Raw genomic sequence first — 23,217 nt, 5'->3', positions numbered from 1 at the left:
TAAACCATGGTTTAATCTAAACCTGACTTCAGAATACGGACCTGAGTGTTTCATTCAAAGTTGAATGCTCTTTCATATGGTTACTCAGTTACTCTATTTGAAAATGTTCTGAATACTTTGAATTGTGTGCATAGTTTACAGTTTATTTATCAAGCAAATATTCACTAATGGCCCTCCTTGCTGTTTGTCTATCGTTCAACAGCTGGTAAACATTTTCAAATCTTCAACATCGTAGCGGAGAAGCAGCTGTACCGCTGCACCATGAAAGACGAAGTGCAATATTGGAGCTGGCTCAACGATGACGTCATCGGCATTGTCGGGTCAAAGTTCATCTACCACTGGGACCTCTCTCCTTTAGGTAAGATCACTAAAAAAGCAAACATGAATGTCGAAAAATCATGTAGAATTATCTTTGAAAAAAATCAATTAAGAAGGAATAGCCCCATCATGGAGAAAGTTTGTTTCTCTGACAAAATTATTTATGGATACATCCCTAATGGTTTTTTATCAGAAATGATTGACTTTTTTATCCAATACCTTGGGGCATTTGCGTAGCTCAGTTACGCACACACACACACGCGGCCAAGAAAGTATTTAAAAGGGTAGTATTAGGATGCATGATGCTTTAGAAACATTTTTAAGGTGTTTTTTTATAAATCTGTTGACATGCAAGGGTGTGCATAGAAAAAAATAATTGAGTGACAGCCCCCCCCCCCCCCCTGCAATACAATCTGAGCAACATATTAAGCAGATGTTTACATAGATGCATATTGGATTATTTTTCCAGGCATTTGTATCTTTTGAAGATTGTTAGGAAAGACAACATATGATTTGGTGTCTGACATGTCACTTTTTGTGTACCACAATGATTGCTCTACAACATAGGTGGCCGTGGCTCTCTATCAGCCTAACTATACTCAGTCTTGAGATTTTAATACAAAAGAACATCTTTCTGAGTTGTGGCTAAAACTTCTTGAAAATACTTGAAAAATCATCAGAAATGATTGACTACATGGTATCCACTCGTCAATGGAAGTGGCCCCCTGGGCCGTCAAATCATATTTCTGCCCATTGGTCAAAGTGCATTGCAATGTGAGAACACAATTGATGGACTTCTAAGCAGCAATCAGCCACTCCCTGAAGAAATGTTGATTTTTACACTAAACCTCTTTCCATCAGCCTTAGTGGGAGAATTCTTGCTTGATTATTGAAGGTACAGTAACCTTGCAATGGAGAGCATACACAGTACTTTGGGCTCCATAAGTGTGTGATGGTATCATACCAAACGTGAATTATTCTTTGCCAAAATCAGAGTGCATCTTCGCTGTTTAATTAGTTTGATAATTCTCTTGCTGTTTTGTCAGGGTGTTTTGCAAATGATTGTAAGTTGATGAGGGATTGTATTCTTCTGATTATCCTAGCAAATTATCACCTGGCTAGCAGGGGGCGGTACATTGTAGTTAACATGCATGGCGATTTTCAATTCCTATGCAGCCGGCATAGGGAAGTGCATGCTACACAAAATGTACAACACCCAGTGTGCGTGAGAGTTCACACCCTAATGCCTGCCTGGCAACAAAACGACCCACTAATTATGTCTTGATTGAGATGGTACTCATATAATGATATGCCAAAATCAGAAATAGTGGGATGATTCGAAACTCAAGCTGATGGAGATGGGGTCCGATGATGGCAGTTCCTTTGACTTGAATTTTTTTCACATTACTATACTACCCTCCATCCCAACAATTAGCATTGTGGATCAACATGACTTCAAGAGATTTTTTATGAGAGAAACAGTCAGTAGGTGCTGTCAAACCTATATTGCTAGGGCTATAGAGCATTTTGCAGACCATAGACATTTCTCGTAATCGATTGTTAACCAAAATGGAAGAAAAAAAGGGGACTAATCTCTGTTTAATGACTATCTATAGATGAATTGATATATGATACCTCCTTTTAAAGTGTAACTAAAAAAATGGTTCTGACTTTTGTGTTGTAATCAAAGGGCCTCTGTTCAAAACTTGAAACTGTTTGTTAACAAAAATGGAAGAAAAGGGGACTAATCTCTGTTCAATGACTATGGATGAATTGATATCTTATTCGTAATGATACATCCTTTTAAAGTGTAACTAAAAAAATGGTCCTGACTTTTGTGTTGTAATTAAAGGGCCTCTGTTCAAAACCCACCATAGCACTGGCTTCCAGTGACAATGCATCAATCGATACAAAGCCACTCTCTGCCCAGAATAAAGGATAACTTGTGGGATGTGAAAGCCAATGTCATATTTAAGCTTTTGAGCTTGAAAGATCTTACTGGAATGTTCCACAGGGAGTGGAAAAGGTGTATAATTAAGAGGCCATTCTCATTACGCTTTCTAAAACTAGTTTACTGGAAACCGGTTCAGGAAACCAGTTTGGAAGATCGCTTTGCTAGCGTTCCCACTTAATCACACGAAAGTCGTTTTCAAAATCACTTCACGCAAAGCGATCTTGTTGCTATGGAAATTTGAAACCGCAGCGTACGCATTCTAACCTGTCGTTTGGAGTAGCGCGCTCAAAATGTGCGAAGATCGCTTCACAAAGAACGGTTGTGTCCTCACTTTCGCTAAAACCAGTTTACCGAGGCAAAGCGATCTTGAAAACTACATCGTGAGGTGGTTTTCTAAACCGGTTTGGAAGATCGCTTCCAAGATCGCTCCAACCGTTCTCACTACGCATTAAACTAGTTTCCACTAAATTAGTTTCCAGTAAACTTGTTTTAGGAACGTAGTGAGAACGGTGTCTTATTGTACATTGTGTGTAGGCAAGCCAGCATCAGATTACGAGGGTAATAAATACTTCATAGTACTTATCTGTGGAGCATTTAGAGGAGTCATCCTTGAATATTAATGCTACCTGTACTGTACGTTTAAATGGTGTAAATTCCCTGACTATGTTTACTAATCCAGTACATTAGATGGTATTTTTAATAGTCACTTGTTACTTTTTACTTATTGATTATTCTTGGCATATGTTCTTCAGAGAAGTATCAAACTCGACATCCAGTTTTCTATTTTAGTCCTGGATGTTGACTGTGATTCAAATTGTTATCAGTGAGTGACTGCCTACCTTGTGAGTGTCATGTGAGCATATTGGTACAAATGATCTTACCTCCAGAAACTATCATAACCAATAGCAGATTTATCTGCCTACAGGGGCTTTCACAATTGCTTGTGCGATCGTTGCGATCATTTGGTCACAATATATGTTGCACACAATCGCAACGGTTTTAAGCAGTCGTACCACCAATTGTGAAAGGGGCTTAAATCAGACATGAACTGGAATTTTCTTATTTAATACACGTATGTGAATCTATGGATGAAATTAAATACCTGCTTTATTTTTTAAGGGGGTGGGGTAGGTCAAAAGACTTCCAGGGTCTGAATAGATTTGTATTATTTATTTAGGGATGGTAAATAAAGAGGCTTTTAATAGGAGGAGATTATAATTTGTTAACAAATTTTCGGCATTACTCCTATTTGTTTATAAAGATCACTATGCTCGATCTGTAATGAAAATCATAAGTCAGAAAAAATTGGAACCAGTGGGATTCGAACCTGCCATCTACTGCTTTCCAGGCAGCGACTTAACCACCAGGCTATTCTGGTTCACAGCTAAGCCACGATAAACTGGAATTCAAATACCCTCGATCCCACTGGTTCCACTGGTTCAAATCCCACTGGTTCCATTTTTTTTCTGACTTGATTCTGACATGATTTTCATTACAGATCGAGCATAGCGATCTTAAACAAATAAGAGTAATGCCGAAAATTTGTTTAAATATTTTAATAGGGATGTTTCTTTCTTTCTTTTTTTGGGGGGTTTGGTCTCTAAATAACTTTCAATTTCCAGTTACACTAAAACTTCAGAGTGAAAGTGTAAGTGCAATATGAAGTCAAGAAATGAGGAAGTAAATGAATATAATATGCTCTACATATCCACTTCATACAATCTCAAACCATTACTATCAGTAATTAAAAGAAATTAATCTTTAAACAGGAAATAGAAACTTATTTTGTAAAAACCCAAGGGGAAAGGACAGTATTTGTTATCTTGAAATTCAGGGTTGAACAGAGGAGTACTACATAAACTGGGCCAAAAATGAAAATGATACTTGCTCACTGATATCATTTACTGATAATATGAAACTAAATCAGTATGACTTGCCATGGCACTGAAAACTATGGAATGAGGATATGTGTACAAGTTCATGTACATGCAGGTACATTGAATTCCTTGCATTTTGAAAGTACATACATGTATAAATGTGTAGGCCTACATGTATGTGTACATAAACATTGATTTCAGTAAATTAGGTCACCTTTTATTTGTTTTTTTTTTACAGGACATAGTATGAATCTAAAGAATCACATTATCACACTGTGTTATTGTTATTTTATTTTCTTCGGCACCAGTACAAGATTTCATGGGAAGGAGATGTTTATTTCTCTGTGCATTCTTTCCCTTTTTTGTACAAAGTGTAGGCCTAGATCATCCATTCAATGTAGATTTTGTTTTTTTACGTAATGTAAAAGAGTAGTTCTTTTTTTATAATATTAGTGTGTGTTTTTTTTTTCATGTGATTACTATGAATCAGTTTGTGGGAAGCAAATTGTACTTTCTACTTGAATTTCTTTATAATAATGGGCTCCATGCAATGAAAAACACATATTTTTTAGAGCCCCCAGACCCCCATCTGCTACATGTAGTAATGCCAGATAAAACTTCATTTTGAACTCAGTATCATTTTCAGGGGGATTCTCACGTAAATTTCTCTATCATCCCTTTGAAAATTAATATTGTGCTATTTTATCATATTAATATTATTTTGTATTCATGTTTGGTTATTTAGTGTTCTATGAAATATATATTCTTGGGAGAAAAAAATTGTCCTTTGCTATTGATTGAACTACTCAAAATATAAAATGTTACTTATATTTTATAGGCCTGAACTACAATGTCATCTAAGGTTTAATATTGCAATAATATCATAACTTTGTTTGAAATTGTTCATTTGTACAGGATTTTCATGTCCAATGAAGGCTTTTCCCCGCCATGGACGACTAAACTTTTGTCAGATTGTAGGCTACAAGGCAGATCCTTCATTTAGATGGTTTGCTGTACTAGGTCTCTATAAAGATTATGAGGTTAGTATCAGAGCTTATTTCTATTTCTCTTGACATATTCGCACTGTTAGATCACAGAAATATCAGTGAGATACAAGAACTTGCTCAGGCCTCAAATACATGTACTGTATCTATCGATTTATTTCACAGATCTACTCAGTTCTCCCAGAACCCGATAAAGTTCACATATTTATTAGCCTACAGCAAGACCCTCAGATTTCTGTTTGCAAATGATGCACATTATTCTTGTATTACCTAGAAATGTATCATAATTTCCTTTTACCAAATAAATATCAGTGAGTTCCAAAAACTTGGTCAGGCGCAGCACATGTATCTTATAATGATTTCTTTTGTGCACTTACTCAGTTCTTCCAGAACCAGTTAAAGTTCACATATAGCCAACAACAAGACCCTCAGATTCCGTTTTGCAAATGATGCACATTCCTCTTGCATTACCTAGAAATTCATCATAATTTACTTCTACACTACAAAACTCTTCACAACCTTTGTTTTTAAAAAAAATCCCAGAAAAAAATCTAAAATTTTTGGATAGGGATATTCAAATACTTGCTTTCACACTAGCCAACAACCAAGAATCTGGCGAGAATTTCATGGAACAAATAGTCAGCGATTTTCACTGCTTATTCTTATAAGCTACTGAAGTCCTTTCATCTGATTGGCTCAGAGCAAATTTTACAGTGAAAATCTCTGACAAGATGAACACTCCTCTGTTAGGGATTTCGCTGACATGAAAGCATCAATATGCTTTTCACACTGCACATATTTTCCTTAACCCGGGGAAATTGATGGGGCTAAGGGGGGGGGGGTCTTAGCCCCACCAATTTTCCGGGGTTAAGCTTAGCCCACTTTGGTTTCACACTACGTTTTAGCATAGTGGGCTAGCACGGTAAATAGTACGATACTATCTGGCCCTGCAAAAAAGCAGGGTTAGCCGGCTTATTGCTGTGCTAGCACCACAATTGCAGTGCTTGGAGATGCAGTGTGAAACAAAACCGGGCTAAGGAAAAGTGGGGCTAAGCATTAGCCAATCACAGAAGTCAAAATTGCATGTTAATCACACTCTGTGTGGCAAAATTATCAATATTCATGAGCTGTGCGATAGTCCGGGGTTAAGGCATTAACCCCGGCTAAGCAAATAGTATGGGGTTAAGAAAGACAGTGTGAAACCAAAAAAAAAGATAGTATGGGGTTAAGGATAGTCTGGGGTTAAGGATAGTATGGGGTTAAGGAAATGCAGTGTGACAAGCATGTAATGGTGGCAGGGAGATCCAAAGCTTGTTTGACTGCAACCTGTAATCTAAAACATCTTTTTGTTTGTATTTTGCAGGATGGTGACTCAAACTCGGTGTCGGGTGTCGTCCAGATCTATTCGGCCACTGTAGATAGAAGCCAGTGCATCGATGCTCAAGCCATTAACTTTGCCTCCTACCGCCGCAGCGACAACAAGAGTATCAATTCCGTCCTTATCATTGTAAATAGGCAGGCAGGCCTGCAAGGAAAGGTATGGTGTATATGAACTTCAATGGCATTTTGAAGTGCGCTTATTTCCTGATATGCACTTGTGGCTGCTCATAGAAATGGCAGGGTGTAGTGGATATGACAACAGGGGACTATTGAGTAGCGAAGTTTGATTTTTTCGTTTTGATCCTGCTATCACAGTCACACCAACTCCATTTGAAAAAAAAAAAATTCTTCATTTGTGAAACTCCATCCAGGACCCTGTTGCATGAATCCAGGAGTGAGGGAACCATTGTACTAACAAGAACTTTTGTATATTGTGGAAGGTTTTATACAGCAGACACAAGGTGTTAATGAGTAAAATGTAAATGGCCTGAGCGTATCTCAAGTTTGATCCCCGCATTCTGTACAGCCATTATTTTTACTTGGATTATATTCTTATGACCATTGTGTAGTTGACGTCTTATGTTACATCACACTATTCTGGAGTGCCCTATTAATGAGTCCTCACTTTTTGTGTTAATGTTCTTTATACTAGCTACACATCATTGAGCTGGGTCCTCACTTAGATGGTAACTGTTCCCTGACCAATCATTCAGAACAGGTCAACTTTGATGATGAGGAGAGATACGACTTTCCGGTCTCAATTCAGGTAATTATTATTTTTTTTTGTTTTTACAAATGTTTCATGAAATGTTTAGTCACTGGTTTTCACTTAATAATTTGCATTCAGCCAATCAGTGCAAGGATATGCTGTACAGTAGCTTATAACAATAGTCAGTGAAAATCGCTAGTGAAAATCGCTAGTGAAAGTCACTCGTGAAAATCACTAGTGAAAACCGCTAGTGGAAATCGCTAGTGAAAATGGCTAGTGAAATTCACTCGTGAAAATCGCTAGTGAAAATCATTAGTGAAAATCACTCGTGAAAATCGCTAGTAAAAATCGCTAGTGAAAATCGCTTGATATTTGTTCCATGAAATGCTCTACTTTTCATGGCTCTCCATCCCGATGATGACATCGTGGTCTAGTGGTTAAGACTCTCGTCTTTCAATCTGAAGGACGTGGGTTCGATTTCCCGGCAATGGCATGTTTTCCTTTAGCACGAAATTTACCCACATTGTGCTGCACTTAACCCAGATGAGGTAAATGGGTACCGGCAGGAAGTAATTCCTCAAAAAGCTGTGAGCCCGGAATCAGTAGACTAGCTTAGCTGGGGTAGTATAGGAGTGCCTTGATTATCTAACAAGGTGGATACGTGTGTTATATAAATCCAATATTATTAAGAAAACTCAGTGTTTTAGAATTCAGCCGCAAGAATTGTCTCTAGGTCCAAGAAACACAACCACATCGCACCCATCCTCAAAGAACTTCACTGGCTACCCATCAAATCACAAATTTGCTTCAAAGTCATTCTAATAACATTTAATGCTTGCCCCTCAATATAAATCTGCACTCATCTCTCCATACACCCCCTCAAGGACACTAAGATTGTCAACCCAACAACTCCTTCAACTACCAAGACAAAGAACCGAGACGCATGGTGAAAGGTCCTTCACCTCCGGTGGCCCCACTCTTTGGAATTCTCTCCCTAGAAATCTCTGATCACAAAATAATCCTGGACTTTTTAAAACCCAATTCAAAACAGATCTCTTTAATGAAGAATTCAATTAGATTATTCCTTGTACTTTAATAGCCATATGTAACTGATTACTGTTGTTGGTATTATATTAAGTGATTAATTAAGTGTAATATTTACTAACTTCCACTGTTTCAATTTATAATGTTGATTTTATATCTGTAAGGCTCTTTGAGAGTCCTTACAGGTCTGAAATGTGCTTTATATACCTCATACTAAGATTGTTATCACTGATTGGTCAAAACTGCATCATGTGACACAGTGCTATTCCTCCTTATCATCATCTCAGGGGTTTGACTTACTTTTAATTTCTTCTATCAAACCCTCTGATAGTACTCGTAACCCCTGAGGGCGGGGCCACCAGTTGTGTAGCTACACGCGCATCTAGCTGGCTAGAGTTAGCTGGCTGTGATTTGCTGTGCTGCTGCTGCTCGGTCATGTATGCACAACTAGCTGGATGTGTCGGTTGCTCAGCAGTGCAGCGCGTTTGAATTATAGTGATTTAGCAAATCAAATTAGGATTAGGGTTACACTAGTGAGTTATGTGATTAACAATGAGCGATATAAAACAAATATGGACTGCTTTGTATTCGGATGACAGTGGATATTGTCACTCCCTTGGTGCTTACCGGCCCGTCTAATACCCCTTGGTCAAGGCCTTGGGATGATAGACCTGGGGAATGATAATTTACACAGTCATCCTCATTAGCAGCCAATATTTGTGTAATATAGAAACAAGATTATTATTATTACACAGTGTGACCGGCACACTTTACTTTGCGTGATTGCTTCCATTAGGTGAGTTCATCACATGGTCTTGTCTACATCCTGACAAAGATGGGCCGGTTGAAGCTGTGTGACCTTGAGACAGGTACATTCCTCAGCAGCTGTAGAGCATCACATCTCACCGTCTTTACCTGCATGCCAGACACCGATGGAAAGAGAGTCTTAGGAATCAGTCGATGTGGCAGGGTAGGTTGATTATTAGTGTAAAATTATATGCACCATCGGGGGCATAAGTAAAAATCACACGCACTAAGTACCTTTGGAACCGTTCTAACACGCCACAGGCATAGCTGAGGGCATTCAGAGATTTCTCTCCTTCTTACTAGCTGCTGAAATGAGCCCCAAATTTTTGGTAATGAGTCATATTGTAGTAGAGCAAACTCAATATGAATGAGACGCACGTATTGAAATGTCCAAAATAAACTTTCACATTGGTTTTGGCTTCAAAAATTTGCTGCTCAGAATATTTTTATTAAAATGAACATAGCATTGTGTTTTGAGTTTGAATTTACAGTATATTGGCTATTACATGTATGTTTCTAATGTAAACAGATTTTCAAGGTGCCTATCTTTTGATCTTTTTCTTCCCCTTATGTAGCTCTTATCCATGGGTGTGAAGGAGAAAGCGTTGGTCTCTCACGTACGGACTGTTCTGAAACGACCTGCAATAGCAGACAGATTAGAGAGGACGTTCTCAGAAACACTCTGATACCAATCTTGCCTTTTATTATGTGAAACATTCAAAGTGTGTGTGCAGGCATACAACATGAACCTTCAGTCAAGATCATATATATATCTAGTGCATGAAGTGAGATTAGACACTGCATAAAAATGGATGGGTGGGACTGATGTAAGGGAAGCGAGCATAGAGCTTTTCATATAGAAGATGGAGATGAACGACGCAAAAGGAAGGTGGGTATGTAAGTGGTTACCTTCAAGTCAAGACGTCATGGTGGTCATTGCCAGACTTTCGTCAAGGGGCTGACCTTCTATGGCTTTCTAGATGAATTCGACTGTTGCGAGTGGGAAACTCATCCTCAGGTGGAGAATGCACAGGAGATTGGCATGTTTGCTGTGCTACTAGACCTCTGCTTATGATTTTACGTTCAAGTCAAGACCGACCCTGAATTGTTATTGCTCAAGCCTGGGATCAATGAGACATAGCATCTTTCACATTAATCAATCCAAAACTCGAGTTGGCGTATCATCCTGAATAGTCAAGGTTTCTACCATGGTCTGCCTAGGTTTGACTCAAATGTGATTCACCCATGGCTGCTTTCACACCAAGGGATTATCTTGGGTTGAACCCAGATTAGCCCTAATTATGTGAAAAGGGTCAGAGAGAAATGGAATAGTGGAAAATGTACCAAATATCATTTGTAATCGATCACTGACTGTGCTGCAGTGAGAGAGATCTCAGAGTCTTACTTGCCAGATTTAGGAGGAATAAGCCGAATAACCTTTAAGGGTGTTTCAAAGGCATAGAAAGTATGTTTGCAATTTACAGTCTGTATTTTTGTGGATGATGTTGGGAAGTAACCAGGGCCCCGTCTTACAAAGAGCTACAATTGATCTGATTATCTTACACTATATGGAAATCCAACAATGTCGTTTTTTTTTTCCTCCAAGACATGTGTATGATGTCCTTTGTAAACAAAAAGAATAGCAGGGAATAATTTTGCTTTACAAATGTGACTAGCATTTTAGGTATTAAGAGCAAAGCTCTCAACTAAGTAATGTACAGTCCTATGTAAAAATATGCTATACAATTAAAAGACTTTATGCATAGCAGTCTTTCAAAAATGTGGAGCAAATTGCGATGCGATACCAGGAAAATTGTTCCCTGGAGAAGCACACTGAATTTTCAAGAAAACAATAAATGTATGATTATACCTCACATATTTAGAGTATATTTTGAACAAACATGCATTTTAGATGTTGAAGTTGCTGGTTTTCCATAGTTGTCGTTGTTCGGATCAATTGTAACTCTTTGTATTAAAAACGGAGCATTTTATGAAAAAAATAGTGATTTTCATTGACTATTGGTATCAGCTACTGCAAATCCTTGCGTCTTATTGGCCCAGACAAAACTAGTCTGTGAAAAACACCGACAAAATCACTCAAGAAATGTTCCCAGGGATTTAAAGACTTCTTGATGAGTAGTATTATTATTTGTATTCATATTTAAAATGCATATCAAACTTTATATATTTGCAATGGATTCCGTTGTTTCTCATTCGTTTTTTATCAACTGATGACTGTCCTCTTTTTTTCTTTTTTTTTTACATTTTCTGTTTATTTTATAGTATTTTATTATGAAGTGGCATCATGACCTGATAATGGGTGTTTTTAAGTTCAGTGTTGACACCTGGGGCCCGTTTCATAAATCACTTGCAACTGTTGTAACTTTGCCATAATGGCAACTACCATGGCAACAGGGCTCAGCAGCCAATCATAATCAAGGTTACCATGGTAGTTGCCATAATGGCAAAGTTACAACAGTTGCAAGTCCTTTATGAAATGGGCCCCTGGGGCCCGTACCACAAAACTTAGCAATGATCTTAGAACATTTTTCTACGATTGATTGCATTGACTACAATGCACAATCAATCGCGAAAATCAAGCGTACGATTAATCGCTAAGCTTTGTGTTACGGGACCCTGGTGTTGGTGATTGACTGATGTTTACACCAACCAGAGCACCAAAAATTGAATTTGGACTGATGCTTGTAATGATGTAATAGGTGTTACGCTGTCATTGGGGTGATTGGTGTTGGAGCCAGGTCAGGCAATCTTGACCCCTTAATACAGAGGCTTGCAATGTATGCAGTATTTCAAATAAGAAAATATAACCCTAATTATATCCTGGTTGTGCAAAATATGTATGCAACAATGATCAACAATAGTCATTGGCATTTTAGCGATTGATTGCATAATTCTGTGTTAATTGATCCTTGATTTATGCTACCAACACCAAACTTGAAATCACCTATTGTTTTCTGTCAAGTGGGAGTGTGCAAGAATCTTGTAGTCCAATAGATTAACATTGTAATTTTTGTGTAATGATGTAATACCCATTTTTTAAGCCAAAGAGATGTAAACGTGGAAAGCCCTTCCTATTTTTTTTTTTTCATTTTCCTTTTGCTATTTGTCCAAGCTTGCATGCATTTAGTTTGGAAACTTGCTAAATGATTTATAAACACACATAATGTATCTAACTATATGTCCATCCTTCCACGGAAGGCTTTATCTATGTGGTAGATGTTACATACCACATGGTAAATGTACATGTACACAGATGAGTAACTTTACAAATCATCTGCTGTGATATGCAGTTTCAAAATCATGAATATATCCTCTGCGTAAGCTTACCGAAGCATAACCTTGCAGTGGTTTGGCTTTAATTTTACTGTTGAAAAAATAATAATTGCAATTAATTCAAGATTGGAGATTATTAAAGAAGATTGATGTTTTATTTTTCTATTGTAGTGTTGTGGAGATATTGAAATCTCATTTGTTTCACGAGGTTATCATCCACTACATTGCTGTGAGGCACAAAGTAAATTGATGCAGGGTTTATTTTGTTATTTTGAGTTTACTTTGATGAAGCTAAACTACATGTATTTGTTAATAGTTTGTATATGCTAAATATTAGCTGTCACTGCTTATGCTTTTAAAGGTCAAGTCCACCCCAGAAAATTGTTGATTTGAATCGATAGAGAAAAATCAAACAAACATAACGCTGCAAATGTCATCGAAATCGGATGTAAAATAAGAAAGTTATGACATTTTTAAGTTTCGCTTATTTTTCACAAAACTGTTAAATGCACAACTCAGCGATATGCAAATGAGAGAGTCGATGATGTCCATCACTTACTATTTCTTTTTTTTTATTGTTTGAATAATACAATATTTCAATTTTTACAAATTTGACAATAAGGACCAACTTAACTTAACCATAAACTGTTAAAATAATGGTAATTCCACATGTTCAGGGAGAAATACAATTTTGTTTCACTTGACAAGGAGGAGAAAATTATAATATTTCATATAATAAAATACAAAAGAAATAGTGAGTGGGTGACGTCATCAATCTGCCAATTTGCATACCGACCAGGATGTGCATCTAACTATTTTGTGAAATTAAGCGAAACTTTAAAATGTCATAACTTTCTTATTTTACATCCGATTTTGATGACATTTTCAGTGCTTTGCTTGTTGGATTTTTCTCCTTTTTTTCAAATCAAATTTTTGTTGGGGTGGACTTGTCCTTTAAGTTATTAATCCATTGGAGACTGGCTAATTCGGCTGTAACATGCATTTTCAATCGGAGTGGAAGTGTTGTGGTTTAACGATTCTGACTATTGCCTAGTAATCAGAGAAGGCATGTGTAAGGCATCAATCCACACTTCGTCACTCTCCATCCAGGTGTAGAATGCCTAGCAATCGAGTTTGGAAACTCTTATTGGAATGTTCCCCAGGGAACGGAAAATGCACGTATCGTGGCTGCGCTGATAAAACCTCGTATCTCAAAATGTTAATATTTGCATGACGGCTATTAAGGAATAAGCTAGATTTTTAGAGTTATAACATGGGTAGCAACCTTCTTTTGCCTCGAAAGAGTTCTTCACATGCATCAGGAGACTGTTTTCAGACAATATGAAACTGCCACCACTGCTCTATTTTTTTAATACAGCTTTTTCTATGCTGCCCTCAAACTTGTTTAATTTTTAGATTCAAGGATTTTTCAGCCCAGCCACGACATATTGTTTGTGGGCAAGCCAGGATCTTATGACTGAGATAATAATATATCTGTAAAGTGAGAGATGTTGTAATGTTTTAAGCTCTACTGTAGATTATAATAGTACCATCATTTCATCCTGCATATACAGTGTGCCCAGAAAAAAGGAAACCGGAACTCCCACATCTTTTTTCTTCAAAGGCAAATTAATTATGATATTCCATTTATATCATCATATTATTCAATTATTCCTCTACATTTTGATACCTAATATGCAACAAACGCTTCACGCATTAATGAACAACACGAGTTTGAAATTTTAATGTCAAAATCAGGCTGCGCAGAAAATTTGGACACGATTGGTTTGTGATGCGACAACCGTGCTCATTCGACGATTGACTCATTAGCATTTCTTTTGTATTCTTTGTGAAGTTTCTGTCACTGATCCCTAAAACGAGAGTCTATTCAGATCTTTTCGCGAGTTTCTGCGCAAATCGTTTCTGATAGGCCTCAATATTTATTGTTTGTAACCTGCCATGCGTGAATGATTTTCTAAGCTGTTGGTCTCAAATTAAAGATAAGATTCCACTCGTACCATAAGTATCAACTTTATAGTAAAAACATATGTAAAGGACAAGTCCACCCCAACCATAAGTTGATATGAATAAAAAGAGAAAAATCCAACAAGCATAATACTGAAAATTTCATCAAAATCGGTAGTAAAATAAGAAAGTTAAGAAATATTAAAGTTTCACTTAATTTCACAAAACAGTTAGGCGCACATCCTTGTTGGTATGTAAACAAGGAGACTGGTGACGTCATCCACTCACTATTTATTTTGTATTTTATTATATGTAATATGAAATATTCTAATTTTCTCCTCATTGTCAAGTGAAACAAAGATTAATTCCTCCCTGAACATGTGAAATTAGCATTGCTTTAATACTATATGGTTCAGTCAAGTTGCTCCTTATTGTCAAATCTGTAAAAAAATTATATATTATATAATTCAAACAATAAAAAACAAAAGAAATAGTGAGTGATGGGCATCATCGACTGTCTCATTTGCATGCCACTGAGATGTGCATATAACTGTTTTATGAAAAATAAGCAAAACTCTAAAATGTCAAAACTTTCATATTTTACATCCGATTTTGATGAAATTTTTAATGTTTTGCTAGTTTGATTTTTCTCTATTTATTCATATCATAATTTTTCTGGGGTGAACTTGACCTTTAATAATTGTGAAATTTATCTCTGAAAGCGGGTTTCCTTTTTTGTGGGACGCACAGTGCATATACAGGCTCAGTCTCCTCCGGTTTTGGCTTTTGTTATTTCTTTTCATATTGTTTATTGATGGTAATAGAGTGAGGGGTCATGGTTTAAATAGAGGTATTACAGCTGAGAAGACGCAATGTTAAATCAGTCAGAAAGGAAGGACTGAATCATGGACTGTTGTAGTAAGGAAAGGTGATGAAATGATCAAGTATTACTGCGAGACTCGATTATCATGTATATAGAAAATATTGTGTGCAATTTTGATTGAAGATATGGGTAGTATACCCCCATTATGTTGTATAATCTAGATTTGTTATGTCTATTGTAAGTATGTACCAATCATGACCATGAAAACGTGTATATTGTCCAAAGTTTGTCAAAGAATTTACACCACCTATTTTCATTTATGTATTGATGTTAATAGTCTCAAGAGGAGTGTCAAAGATATGGTGCTGTTTTTAAAAGAAAGACAAATATTGGTATGTACTTTGTGAAATACATAAAGAGCTCCATCATCATGCTCTTCATATTCATTGATCATAAAAACCTTGTGAATTTCTTCTTATAAAATTTTCCTCGTGATTCAAGTGTGTCTCTTTTTTATATAATACTTGTTAGTAATCAGCAATGATATGATTAGTGAGATATTTGCATTAATTAATAGATCAATTTCTTAAAAGGTATGATACATGTATAACATGAAGAAACACAGGCAGATAAACAATGAAGATCAATTGTGATACCAATTTAGTGATCAAGTTTGATGAATTGATATTCTGATTTGTTTAAACCTATAAGAGACTTAAGGGTACAATCGATAACAAGCTTAATGGAACACACCCTAAGATACAAAGATGAAATAAGTCTATATCAATCCAAGGATGATGAATTACAAATATGTGGTCATTATATCCATTTGCTTGGTCAAGTTTAATCATGGTTGTAATATGTGGATTGTGGCCACATGATATACAAATATTAGGACTTTATGTTGTTGAAATATACAACATATGAGCACCGGTGTGTTCTTTGAAGTACACTATCGTGCAATATACACTGGATTTACATTCAGTGTATGAAGGGAGGAGACAGTGCCCCCCCCCCCCCATTATTATTCAGTCCCATGACATTTGCTCTGGCGACAATTGCTCCACTGGAAATTCCACACACTAATGGAATCGCCAACTTCATCCCTGGATTAAACACTATACCCAATCCTTACCCTAACCCTAAACCTAAAATAAAACCCTATTGCAACCCTTATCCTAACTCTATATCTGAGACGAAATAAAGCCCGGAGCAATAGTCGCAGGAGCAAATGTCGTGTCAGCCATTATTCACACCCGTCTCCGGCGTGAGACAGTCTCTGAGCTTGTTGGGAGGAAATGAGCAAGTAATGTATATATTGGTCAAACATCCTCTGAATGGCATGGTATTCCTATACCATATTTCATGCTTACAGTGAAGATTCAATGAGAACAGCTGTACCTCATTGATTCCTCACCCAAGGTTGCTCTCTCCTCCCTTAGTTTCCCTCTCGCTCGAGGGGAGTGGTAAGAGAGTTCTTCCTGACCATTCAGGTTATAGGATTGTAGGTGAATGCGTGGAGGCATGGAGCATCTCAGATACCAATGAAATCTTTAAAGGGGTGATTCCATACCTGTTGTTCAGAACATTTCAACAACAAGTTCTTGTCTCGTAGCTAAAAACTTGAGAAGTAAAATTTTCTTTTATGTCAATGAAAAGGTTATTGAAAGTAGTCATGTGAAAGACTGATAACCAATAAAAAAGCTTTGGTTATGGGTGAATTAAAGGTGAAAAGGTTGTGTTTCGCATGGGACTCAGAAATGTCCCGTTCGACACGCAACATTTCATCTCTAATTCACCAATGGACAACATATTTTTGTTGGTTGTCATTTTTTTTACAAGACTACCCAGTAGTATTTTATTATTACCACAAAACAAATTGAAGTTGTTTGTTTGGACAGCAGATTGAAAATGGTGTGAAAATGGCAGATATTTCTAGCATGGAATCACCCCAAAAGCTGTGTTCATGGTCTATTGGCACTCAACAGCAGTTCACCACCCCCCCCCCCCTTGTAGGCATAATTTGTAATTTATATTGAACATGATTGATTTCATTGTATATTGATGTTATTTATTCTCTTATGTGCAATAAGTTTCATATATTTTAATATATTTCTAAGCAAATTATAATCATGCCCTGCAAAGTCATTATATCAAATCACAAATTTCCTAGCAATTGGTAGAGCTTGAAATTATCCATTTCAAGGTGCAGTATATTTGTTGTAAAAGAAATAGTAATAACAATGCGCTTAGGTGATTTTTCTACCTTGTATTCTACCTTTTCTCTGCATTGCATTCTTGGCAATATAAAATGTTGTGGTGCCAATCATGCATCATCAATCAATCATTATTTCATAGAGAATTATGTATAACATGATTAAAATACATCAAAGTTTAAAGGATGATTGTAGTTTTTGAAATATCTATCATTCATTGCATGCTTACATGGAATTTTTTTTAAAGAAAAGGACAAGGGATTCATCCTCTTATTTAAACAAACAAAATAAACAAAATAAACAAAAACATAGAGGTCGAGAATAGAGCTCAGGTACATTTCAGAAGAATGTTTGTTTAAGGAATGATTAGGAACATATGATATCATTTGAAAAAGTAATGAATTTCCAATAATTTGTGTACAAACATTCTATTGGAATTGACCTGCAGATGTTTGTAAACTAATCATGGTTTAGAATTTGGTAGAATCTTCACAAACAAATCAACATCACTTGGGATTGTAAAGGTCATATTCAGAACAATGTACTGTATATAAAATGCCAAATATTAGAACAACTAGCTCCATTTATTACTTAACAGTAACTTGTACTTAATTTTCTTCATATTGAATGGGGAAAAGAATTCCTATAAGAAATGAAACACACTATTATACAATTTCATGATTTAGAATTTACATTGTACATGATCAGAAAAAGTTAAGTTGGTTGAGAGGCAATCTATTGAACAAGAGTGCGGATAACTTTACTTTAGGTTACAATTGAACCTCCTTGCTTGAATGTAGGTCATACATGATAGGTCACCGCACACCTTACGATTGGTCTGCGACCCGATTTTGGAATAAAACATAGTAGAATTTGATGCTTATATTGAGACATGGAATATCTTAATGTGTGTAATGTTCTTAATCATCTTATGAATACCTATCTTCAAATCTGTGACGATGCTATTAATCCTTATAAAATTAAGTTAATTTAATATTCAGTCGTAATGACATCATAGCAATCGTTCAATTGGCTACGATTTGGCCTTTATTCCAAAATAAAGACTTGAAGTCATCCAAAATTGTTATATTATTATTCTTTCTAATAATTTGCACTTCAAATTAAACAAATTAAAAGACACTATTCATTCACATTTTCAGAAAAATTAGCAAAATGTGATTTGTTCCAAAATTGGATTGTGTAACAGTTGTAAGGTGTGCGCTGACCTTTTGAAATATTTGGGTTTACAATAACAATTTGTTCGTCATTTGTGATTTATTTTTTACATGAAAGCCAATAATGGCCAGCATGTCTGCCGAGGATAGATAAAGGGTTGGTTAACATTACACCTCACTAGTGGTACATCAGGCTTTTACAAAGAAGAAAAATATGGAAATACATGAAATGGGGTGCAAATGTGACCAATAAAATGTATAATAATGTCATTTTTAGGGATGGTTATGGGTCTTACAAAGAGTTATGATTGAACCAATCGATCGTAACTCTATGGAAATCCATCAGTGTCAAACATTTTTGTGTAAGGAAATTTGCAAAATGTCCTTTGTTTACAAAGAAGAACACACCAAATTGTCAAGAAATCAAAGAATTTATGGATATACATTTATATCTAGAAACTTTTTTGAACAAACATGCTGACTTTGCTGGCTTTCCATAGTTGGGTTGATCAGATCAATCTCAACTCTTTGTAAGACGGGGCCCTGGAGACCGTTGGTTGGGCATGTGTACAGCAATATATTTGAGGGGCCCAATGATACAAGTCTTCTTTATTTTCCTATCAGAGAATAAGTGCATGTCATGATCATTCAGTTTTGCTTGTGAAATACTTTGTATTTCCTCAACTACCTGTCACTTCAGCTTTCAGTTGATATAATTTTAAAGATTTGAATTTCTAATAGTAACATGAAGGTTACAAATCCTATAGGCATGGTTCATGAAACTACTGGATGAATAATAAAATAGTTGTGAAGTCATATTATCAACTTGAATTTTTGTTGAATTACTGTGTATCAGTGCAATGTTTGTACTTGTTTCTTTTTGTGTGCAATTTTCATTTGTAGAATATATTCGTTCCTGATAGACGTGTAGATCTGTAGATATGTACATGTATACCGTTGTGTAAAATAGTGAGATACATAGTAACACTCTCCTTTACGACAGGTTCTTGTATTAAGGAAAGGTCTTTCTTATCTCTGATGTATTATGGTATGCTTCATGAAGCAGCTTTTGTAACTTTGTTCTCAACTTAAAGTGATTGGTTAACATTGGTTTGACTTTTAAAAAATCTGAGCTAGAAGGTCACACTTGTCACCTGTGTCTGTGATATGTTACAAAAATGAAGCCCAGAAAATATTGCGTTCGAAAATAATTATTTAGTGCTTCAAAAATTGAAATATAAAGTGACCGAAAACACCATCTTAATTTCATCCCATACACTTATGTGTACTATTTAGGCGTCTATAAGACGACTATTTACAAAATCGGGGTTTGCCTTGTAGTTTTAGCTTTTCATTCTCAATAATGGTTGTTTTCAGGGTTTATTAGTTCTAATACATGCACTTGTACACATTTTTCATCTTGGTTTGAGAATTTTTTAAATCGGCTGCTCACAAAGTTAAACAATACCTTTAAATTGTGGAACTGATATAAAGTCACACATTGATCTAGATCTATGAATTATGCTGGAAGTGATCTAAACAATGGAGTATAACAGGAGAGCGTTTCAACAACATGGGCTAGTTTTAACACCAACATCAGCATCAAACTTGATGAGAGACTAGTGGCTCTGACATCACTAGGTTATGAGCTTGAATGTGATCGGTGTCAGGATTGAAAATGTTTGCATTCAGTGTTAGTGCTACATTGGGCAGCCTAATTAATGCCCTAAACACCGACACTGAAAGTACAGCGTTGGAATATTGTGAAGGTGTTGTGAAAGTACAGGTATATTTATCCAAGATTCCAAGTTGAATCTTTGGAACCTAAGATCGATCTCATGATTGTAAATGTTTGCATTCAGTGTTAGTGCTACATTAGGCAGCCTAATTAATGCCCTAAACACCGACACTGAAAGTACAGCGTTGGAATATGGTGAAGGTGTTGTGAAAGTACAGGTATATTTATCCAAGATTCCAAGTTGAATCTTTGGAACCTAAGATCGATCTCATGATTGTAAATGTTTGCATTCAGTGTTAGTGCTACATTGGGCAGCCTAATTAATGCTCTAAACACTGACACTGAAAGTACAGCGTTGGAATATGATGAAGGTGTTGTGAAAGTACAGGTATATTTATCCAAGATTCCAAGTTGAATCTTTGGAACCTAAGATCGGTCTCATGATTGTAAATGTTTGCATTCAGTGTTAGTGCTACATTGGGCAGCCTCATTAATGCCCTAAACACTGACACTGAAAGTACAGCATTGGAATATGGTGAAGGTGTTGTGAAAGTACAGGTATATTTATCCAAGTTGAATCTTTGGAACCTAAGAAATCTGTTCAACATGGGCAAAAGTCAACTTGATAGAAATTTAAAGAACACACGTTTGCAATTTCTGGTCAGGAAAAATAAAGGTGATTATTCGACTTGTGGCAGATTGACGTTAAGAAAGTATACTATCATTTTTAAATTCTTAAATCAAAGCGATACGAGAACATTGTTGCAAGTAATTTATTCCTTGACAATTCTGAGTTTTCTTGCTATCTATGAATCTTCTCAAATTTTCCTAAGCTATTTATTTTGTTATGTTGCAGTTATGTGCTTGGCTACAGTAATCGTGTACGATGTATGAAAAATCATTTTTATACGGGCTGCATTTTGGCATTAGCTTCAATCCAAACCATGTTTTATTTTTAATGAGTTTTATTGTTAAATGGTGTTATTTTTATTATTCATCTATGTTGATAACATATGTTGTAGGATTCATGACTTGATAATTTGCATTCCTTGCTATCATAAAGCCAGTCCTTCTTGAGATAAGATGAGTCCCATGTAGCATGCATTTCTTATGGTTCAAAGATTTTGAAAAAATGTAACTGCAGGTCTAATGAATAATTATTTTTGTGTTATAGCTATAATGAATCAAAACCCTTGAAATCCAATGCAGCACAAAACTCTGAATTACCATGTCAATAATTTGGAGAATTTTGATAAGATTGTATTGTTTTGCTGTTTTAACTGTCATGCATGTATCTAGTGTTTACATTTCTTTGTAATCTACGAACAAGGTACATGTACATTTTGTATGACATGAATGGTTGTGAAGACATTCAATGTTATGTGATTATTGAAAAGAACTCAAATGTGAAGTAGGGTCTTTGATATATGTAATATGGCATGAGCGGCGATGTAAGAAGTGAAAATATAAACATCTTTTGCTACAAATGATCTGGGTCGGTCTCATTTTTGTCTGAAAGTTTGAATATATTAAGGATCATAAGCCATTGAATTGAATCAAAACCACTTGAAGGCACCTTTTGTATGATATGTTGACCAATGTTAATTATAAGGGCTATTCCACGGTTACTCACGTTACATTTGGAGACACCTTGACTCATACTTGGAGCTGTAACTCCATTGTTATTGATAGGAACTAAACATCTCTTTATCACAACATAGTACGCAGTCTGACTATCCTTTGTATAAAAACAAAACTTGGGAAATTTCATTATGCTCCTGGCAAATCTTTGAAATGTGTCGGTTACTCATGTTACATGATTTGGACATGCGTAAAATGAAATGTGGACATAAGTGAAAAGTGTCCTCATGCAAGGCTTTTATGAAAGCCGATTATATCCATTTCAAAGAAGTATATTAGGGAGACAAATTTGTATATAATTAAAAAAATAAAAAACACATGGTTTTTACTAGGGGTGCAGATAAAGTGGTTACTCACGTTACGGTTCAGATGGGCTATATGTACAAAGACACATTGAGCTCATGTCCACCAACCTATGGAATTGCCCATAATAGTATTGTCATATTTTACCCAGGGTAGCCACTTCAGTTCTGAAAACTGTTCTACCAGCGGGCCCTGCTTAACATGATAATGTTATTGATAATGATATTGAATGTCATTGGTCAATTTATTAATGACATGTGTAAGCTTCCACCAATAGAAGAATCAGCAGCAATGGGGGTTTTGATTTAAAGGGCTTGAACAGAAGATAAACATGTATGATATATTGACGGATTAATGGTATTAGATTTCTGAGCATTTGGCAAATGACAATGGTCCAATATGATCCTTTATTTTTCCTTTTCAAAGTTTAATGTAAAAGTATATCCACTCTAATCAAACAGAAAATGGCATAAATGGACCATATTGAAAGGTAGATATAAATGTTAGACCTTAAAGTGAAAAGAATGGGGTGCATTTCTCAAAGATTTAAAAACTGATTTTGGTTGCTCGTTGCCTAGTTGTGTGGGGTACACAATGTAATACCGCATTGGTCATAGCATGCTTGGTCAGAGTACGCCGTTATGCATAACTATCACTAAGGCTGGTGGATTGAATACAATCTGCATTACATTTAAATTTGTGAAAAAAAAACCTGGGCTCTGTCATAACATAGAGCTCAATGTGGGGCTGATTCATATGATGGATTGCATATTATCCATTTGTAAATATCAGCCCTATAATCAAATACTTGGTTCTGTGTTACGAAACCCAGGAGGGGGGGGGGGGGAGAGTGTTTCACAAAGATTTATGTGTGACTCGTGTGAGGTACAAAAGGCACCACATTGGTCAAAGCATGCTGAGAGGATTTATGCAACTGCGTATTAATAAGATTGCGCATTATCTTTCATG

General features: G+C 36.0%; 1 protein-coding gene across 1 annotated transcript; it reads left to right on the top strand.

Annotated features, from left to right (window-relative positions):
• Nucleotides 1–193: 193 nt before the first annotated feature.
• Nucleotides 194–15,816, top strand: LOC129280930 (clathrin heavy chain 1-like). The gene is made up of 8 exons (XM_064115608.1): nucleotides 194–358; nucleotides 5,065–5,189; nucleotides 6,517–6,690; nucleotides 7,186–7,299; nucleotides 9,083–9,256; nucleotides 9,669–11,375; nucleotides 11,714–12,748; nucleotides 13,347–15,816. The coding sequence occupies exons 1-6, from the start codon at nucleotides 262–264 to the stop codon at nucleotides 9,777–9,779; spliced, it is 795 nt and encodes a 264-aa protein (XP_063971678.1). The 5' UTR covers nucleotides 194–261; the 3' UTR covers nucleotides 9,780–11,375; nucleotides 11,714–12,748; nucleotides 13,347–15,816.
• Nucleotides 15,817–23,217: the final 7,401 nt, after the last annotated feature.

Source organism: Lytechinus pictus, chromosome 2 (genome assembly GCF_037042905.1).
Source record: "Lytechinus pictus isolate F3 Inbred chromosome 2, Lp3.0, whole genome shotgun sequence".
Classification (NCBI taxonomy): domain Eukaryota; kingdom Metazoa; phylum Echinodermata; class Echinoidea; order Temnopleuroida; family Toxopneustidae; genus Lytechinus; species Lytechinus pictus.
Note: the sequence above shows the minus strand (reverse complement) of the source record. Positions and strands in the feature narration are given on the sequence as shown.

Coding starts and splice junctions, on each gene's coding strand:
- LOC129280930 (XM_064115608.1), top strand. CDS start 262: ATGAAAGACGAAGTGCAATATTGGAGCTGGCTCAACGATGACGTCATC. Junction 359..5,064: donor CTGGGACCTCTCTCCTTTAG/GTAAGATCACTA, acceptor TCATTTGTACAG/GATTTTCATGTCCAATGAAG. Junction 5,190..6,516: donor GTCTCTATAAAGATTATGAG/GTTAGTATCAGA, acceptor TGTATTTTGCAG/GATGGTGACTCAAACTCGGT.